Source organism: Macrotis lagotis, chromosome 1 (assembly GCF_037893015.1).
Source record: "Macrotis lagotis isolate mMagLag1 chromosome 1, bilby.v1.9.chrom.fasta, whole genome shotgun sequence".
Lineage (NCBI taxonomy): Eukaryota > Metazoa > Chordata > Mammalia > Peramelemorphia > Peramelidae > Macrotis > Macrotis lagotis.
This window is the reverse complement of record NC_133658.1, coordinates 867729346-867735972: the sequence shown is the minus strand read 5'-3', so window position 1 is coordinate 867735972 and position 6627 is coordinate 867729346. Positions and strand designations below refer to the sequence as shown.

At 34.0% G+C, this 6627-nt stretch overlaps 1 protein-coding gene across 2 annotated transcripts in view; it reads right to left on the bottom strand.

The window, feature by feature from the left end:
- Positions 1-2101: 2101 nt before the first annotated feature.
- Positions 2102-6627, bottom strand: part of MYOM3 (myomesin 3) — an 82733-nt gene continuing 78207 nt past the window's right edge. For both annotated transcript variants that reach the window (XM_074218123.1, XM_074218124.1), the window contains 2 exons: positions 3151-3206; positions 2102-2537 (listed from right to left, as the gene is read on the bottom strand). In XM_074218123.1, coding sequence (XP_074074224.1) covers positions 2271-2537; positions 3151-3206 — 323 coding nt within the window. In that variant the 3' untranslated portion in view covers positions 2102-2270. The remainder of the gene's footprint in view (positions 2538-3150; positions 3207-6627) is intronic.

The window sequence follows — 6627 nt, the reverse complement described above, 5'->3', positions numbered from 1 at the left end:
AGGTATCACTCAGTCTTTAGTTAATAAAGAAAACACATGAGCTCCTCCAATACCCACTGCTTACCTAATTCCATTTAGGAACCTTGAGAAATTGAGGGAGGAATAACTCAAACCCCAAAGGCAAAGGGTTAGATAGCTATACATTTATCTAAAGTGTTATCTAAATTCTAGTTATTATTATATAGAGCAGAGCTAGTGGCTACAGAGAGAGGGGTAATATAATAAAGGAGAAAGCGAGAAACTGAAAAGGCCCTAAGTCATAATAAACATCTCCCCTTCTATCTTTCTTTTAACATGGGTATCTAGGCGAGATCAGTAAGATATTATTTGTAAATTGATTAACAGAGCCTGGCACTTAGTATACCTACAAAAGTACTAATTATTATATTATATAATACTTACTATATATGATATATATTTGCTATATATGTTATAAAAGCATAAAATACAATATATTATAAAATTACATGATATATAATATAATAATATCAATGTTGTATAGTGGATAATGGGCTACCCTTAGAATCAGAAAGACTTGGATTCAAGTGTGGTCTCTGAGTCATACTGGCTGTATGGCCATGAACAAATCTTTTCACTTCTCAGTGTTCTAGGCAACTCTCCCAGAGTATGGTTGCAGACTAAGTTCCAATCACATTGGTAGAAGGAGTTCTTTCATCTGGAAATTCTATATACTAATGAACTCACAAATATAGTCCCTATTCCTTTCATCTAGATAAAATCAGATTAGGGTAAATAATGAGGGTAGCCTGAAGAAGGAAGAGAAGATGGCATTCTAGGCTGACCTTAGGATATTGTGCAAGAAGAATAAATGAAGAGGGCTTGAGTTTGAATACTAGCTCCAGCACTTATTATCTAGAGGCTCTTAGGCAAATGTCTCTGAACCTGAATTCTTCATATGTAAAATGAGGATACTCAAGAGTAGAATATTCAAGAAGCAGACATGGCATAATAGAAGACCATTCTAGGACTCAGAAATATCTGGGTTTAAGATTCCCACCTTTCCTCCCCACCCCTGATTCATACTGACTGGGTGACCATGCACAAGTCACCTCACCTTTCAGGGTAGTTCTGTAAGACTATCAATTGTTTTCTATTGGCATTGGTGGAGGGAAACTCCTCCCTTGGAGAACTCCATCAATGAATTTACAATTTTGTATCAAAAAATGGGAAAAATGACATTTACAGAAATTTTGTGGGAAAAGCTTTGTGATAAAATAAGAGCTATACTTATTAGAGGAAAGCTAAGGTTCTCCTTGTTCTGTGGCTACAAAGTAATCCCTGGGGCTCAAGACCCATAATATCTAGAGAATCAAAGGATTTGGAACTGGAGAAGACTTTCAATATTGTCTGTTCTGGTCTTCCTCGTTTTAAGGAGAATGCCTACTGCTGTTCCCAGAACTTGTCATACCTTCTGCATGAATGCATTCACTCCTCATCTCTGCCTTGAAGAATCTTTAGCTTCCTTCAGACTCTATCTTCTTCACAAAGCATTTCCTCTTACTCCCCGTCATTAATTATCTTTTTCTTCTCAAATTATTGCCATTTATTTTTCTTGGGGCATGACACTAGGTATCCACCTAGTACATTATGGGTTCTTCAAGGGACCTTTTGGGTTTTGTCTTTGTATTAGGTTTAAACCACAGTAGGGATTTATGAAGTTTTTTTTTTAGGTTTTTTTTTGCAAGGCAATGGGGTTAAGTGACTTGCCCAAGGCCACACAGCTAGGTAATTATTATTAAGTGTCTGAGGCCGGACTTGAACTCAGGTACTCCTGACTCCAGGGCCGGTGCTCTATCCACTGCGCCACCTAGCTGCCCCTACAGTAGGGATTTAATAAAGGCAGTTACATTAAAGAAAATGGAACCTGGAGAAGAGTCAAGGTTATGTTGGCAAAAGGATGCAGAATCAGGATTTAAATCCAAGAGTCTGTCTTCAATTCCTAAGAATCTCCCCTGTATTTTCATATGGTTCAAATGGATTGATCCATATGGTAAATCTTATCATAAAAAACTTTTTTTCTGAAATATTTTAGAATTCTCATGTTACAAATCACTTTTCTTATCACAATCTGGTGAGGTGAACAATGCAATTTTTATTTATTCACATTTTGCCAGTTTTTGTCAGAAAGGGAGAGTGACTTGCCACAAGTTATAAAGCTTAAAATCCTGCAAGTCCAGTCTTCTTTCCCACTATATTATATAAATTTCATTGGGGTCTGACCCAGCAGATGAATATTTTAAAAACTCCTGCTATTTTTGCCTCCTCAGCTCTTTGGGCTCTTCACCATGCTTGAATACACTGACAGTGACCATTCCAGTTTCAGAACCATATTTGTTCTTGACAAAAATGCCATATCGTCCACTGTCTTCACTGCGGACTTTCTCAATGGTGATGGTGACCACTGTCCCCTTTACTTCCATCCGATAGCGATCATGGAAAGACACAGGTTGATCATTTTTCAGCCAGGTGATTTCTGGGGAGGGGTCTCCTGAGATGATACATGTCAAGCATAACGTCTGTTGAGAGATGACAAGAGCCCTGTGTCAACCTAGGAGCTGTCCAGTGGAGAAACATTCCCTGATTCCTAAGTGAGCAGTAAGGGTGAGGTTCTATAGAAAAGCAGTGGGAGGGGATGAAAGCACTAGGGGGTTGATGAATGAAAAATGATGGATTTGGTTTTAGGAAATGTATGATCCTTTCTAACTCTTAACATCTTGTTTTCTAAAGCCCTTTCCATCTCTGACATTTTATATTCTATGGTTCTTCCCACCTCTGACATTCTATGATCTAAGTTCCCTCTCAGTTCTGATATTCTATATTCTATGATCCCTTCTTGCTTTAATGTGCTATGCCATATTCTAAAGCCCTTTTTAGTTCTAATATTTTCTATTCTATGGATCCCTCCTACCTTTGACTTTCTACATTCTATACATGCTAATCCTCTATAATCTGAGGTCCCTCCTAGCTGTGACATTCTGTGTTCCATGGTTCCTTTTAACTCTTAACATCCTATATTCTTAGGTCCCCTTAAGTTCTAAAATTGTGAACTTTTCCTGCTTAGGCACTCTACAACTCTATGAGAACCCCAGTGAATTTTCAGAATGTTTTTGGTATTGACTGAACTCTTACCTTATCCTCCATAATAGTGGCGACATCTGGAAGACCTTTTACAACTTTAGCACGATCTAGAAAGAAATAAATGGAATAAGAGTAAAATTCTGGCTTTTCTAAGGTCTCTCAAGAATCTTTGTTATATAGAAATTAATTTTTCAGACAACTGATGCTCACTCCATTAAGCACTAAAACTTTAAAAAAAAACAACAAATGTAAATCAAATTTTACTCATCACCAAAATTTTACAGAACAGTTAAAGGAAATAGGCTAATGGTGTATGAAGAATGAAGGATAATCTCTTAGAGTTCATCTGAAAACCATCAGATTGACAAAGATCAAAGAAAACAAAAGTTCAATGATGTCATGACTGTGGCAAAATAGTCACATAGCCAATGTGAGTTAAGTTTGTAGATTGATTCAATTGAACATATTCTAGATGACTCTTAAGTGGCTGAATTTTTTGAGTTCTTCCTTTTGCTTCCTATTGTGTCTCTCTGCTTCCTTTCTCTCTGACAATCTCAGCTGTCACTTCTCTCTTTTGCCAAAGTACTTTCAAGATGATCCTAGATGGTTTTTGTTTGTTTTTAAGTGGTTACTTCTAATCTGTTGTGAGCTGGGAAAGCAGATAGCTAAATTTTTTTAAAATTATGAATAAAATAAAAAACAAAAAAGCTCTGATTGAGGGACCCAATGGATTTTTCTGTGAGTAAAGACCATGGGTTTTGTGATAGCCATTTGAGGTGTTCAGAGGCTGCTAGGTGACTTGGCAAATGGAGCACAGGACCTAGAGTCAGGAAGACCTAAATTCAAATCCAGTCTCAAACATTTACTAGCTCTATGACCTTTGGCAAGTCACTTAACTTTTGCTTTCTCAATTTCTTCAACTGTAAAATAGAAATAGTAAGAGCATTTGCTTAACACTGGGTCTGGAATAAAATAGGTTTCTAAAAATATTTCTTCCCTGACTTTTTTTTGGATTTTTCTTCTACATTCTTAATTATAGTTGGAAAATTGAGATTTGTAACTATTTGATGTAATAATGATCAAAAGAGGTAGAATTTGTAAAACCTGACATACTGCAGATTGAGAAATAAAAGCAAGAAAACCATTAATCTATTAAATAAAATTAATCATTGTTTTTTTAAAAATACTAATAAAATAGATAAACATTTGGTTAAGCTGATTTAAAAAAGAAAGAAGAATACCGAATTACCAGTATCAAAAATGAAAAGGAAGAATTCACCACCAATGGGGAGGAAATTAAATGAGCTAATTTGGAACTATTTTGCTTGACTATGTGCCAATAAATTTTACAACCTGAGTGGAATGGATGAATGGAAACCATCAATAAATGTGCTAAGAGTCCAGGTGGATTTAGAAGTGAATTCTATCATACATTTAAGGAACAATTAACTCCAATTCTACATAAGCTATTAAAAAAACAGGATAAGTTCTTCCATATTCCTTTTATGACACCAATATGGTGCTGGAAGAGCCAAAACAGAAAAAGAAAATTATAGACCAAATTGATGCAAAGAATTAAAAATAAAATTTTAGCAAAGAGATTTCAACAAGTTATTACTAGAATAATACATCATGATCAGGTAGGTTTTCCTCTAGGTAGCAGGGATAGTTTAATATTAGGTAAACACTCAATATAGTTGAATATATCAATAAGAAAACCAACAGAAATCATATGATTATCTCAATAGATGCTGAGAAAAATCTTTGACAAAATACAACACCAATTTCTATTAAAAATACTAGAGAATTTAGGAATAAATGGAATTTTCCTTAAAATGATAAGCAGTATCTATCTAAAACCATTAACAAATATTTTATGTGGTAGGGATAAATTAGGAACATTTTCAATAAAATCAGGATGAAACAATGATGCCCATTATCACTGCTACTATTCAATATGTATTAGAAATGAAAGCTTTAGCAATAAGAGAAGAAAAAATTGAAGGAATTCGAACTGGTAATGAGGAAGAAAAACTTTCACTTTTTACAGATGATATGATAGTATACTTAGAGAACCACAGAAAATCAACTAAGAAAACTACTTGAAACAATGACAACTTCAGCAAAGTAGCGGGATATAAAATAAACTCACATAAATCAACAGCATTTCTATATATGAACAACAAAGTCCAAGGGCAAGAGAGAGAAAGAGAAATTCCATTTAAAGTAACAATAAAGTGACACAAAATATTTGGGAATCTACCTCTCAAGACAAACCCAGAAGTTGTATGAACATAATTACAAAATACTTTTTGCACAAATAAAGTCACATCTAAATAACTGGAAAAACATCGATTGCTCAAGGTTAGTCTAAAGTAATATAATAAAAAATGACAATCCTATCCAAATTAAATTACTTATTCAGTGCCATACCAATAAAACTATCAAAAAACTTTTACTGAGCTAGAAAAATTAGCAGCAAAATTCATCTGGAGCAAAAAAAAAAGGTCAAGAATATCAAGGGAATTGATAAAAAAAAATGCAAAGGAAGAGGGCCTAACTGCATCAGATCTAAAATTATACTATAAAGTGATAGTCATTAAAACTTCCTGGTACTTTTTAAGAAATAGAGTAATGGACCAGTGAATTAAAGTAGGGTACAAAAGAAACAGTGGTAAATGACTATGATAATTGACTGTTTGACAAACCTAAAGTCATTATTTTCTGGGATAAGAATTCACTATTCAACAAAAATTGCCAAGAAAATTGGAAAATTGTATGGTAAAAATTGGACATAGATTCATATTTTACACCAGTTACCAAAATAAGGTCTAAATGGGTACAGAATTTGAAAAGGTGATACCATAGACTAATTAAGAGATGAAAAATACTCTGTCAGATCTATGGAAAGAAGAAAAATTTATGACCAAACAATAAATATATTACAAAATGGATGACTATGTCAAATTAAAAAGTTTTTGCATGAATAAAGTTAATGCAACCAAGATTAGAAAGAAAATAGAAAGTTGGGAAACAATTTCCACAGCTAGTGGTTCTGATAAAGGTCTCATCTCTAAAACATATAGAAAATTGAATCAGATTTATAAGGCTACAAGTCATTCTCCAACTGATAAGTGGTCAAATGCTATGGACAGGCATTTTTCAAATGAAGAAATTAAAGCTATATATAGTCATATAAAAAATGCTCTAATCATTATTGACAAGAGAAATGAAAATGAAAACAACTATGAGGTACTATCTCACACCTATCAGATCGGCTAAGATGACCAAAAAGGAAATTGATCAGTGTTGGAGATGTTATTGGAAGATTGGGACATCAATGCACTCTTGGTGAAGTTGTGAACTAATCCAAATTATTCTGGAGAATCTGAAACTATGTTCAAAGAGCAATAAAACTGATCATACCCTTTGATCTAGTAATACCAATACTAGGTTCATATTCAAAAGATGTCATAAAAAATGGGAAAAGTTCCACATGTTCAAAAATATTTGTAGCAGCTCTCTTGC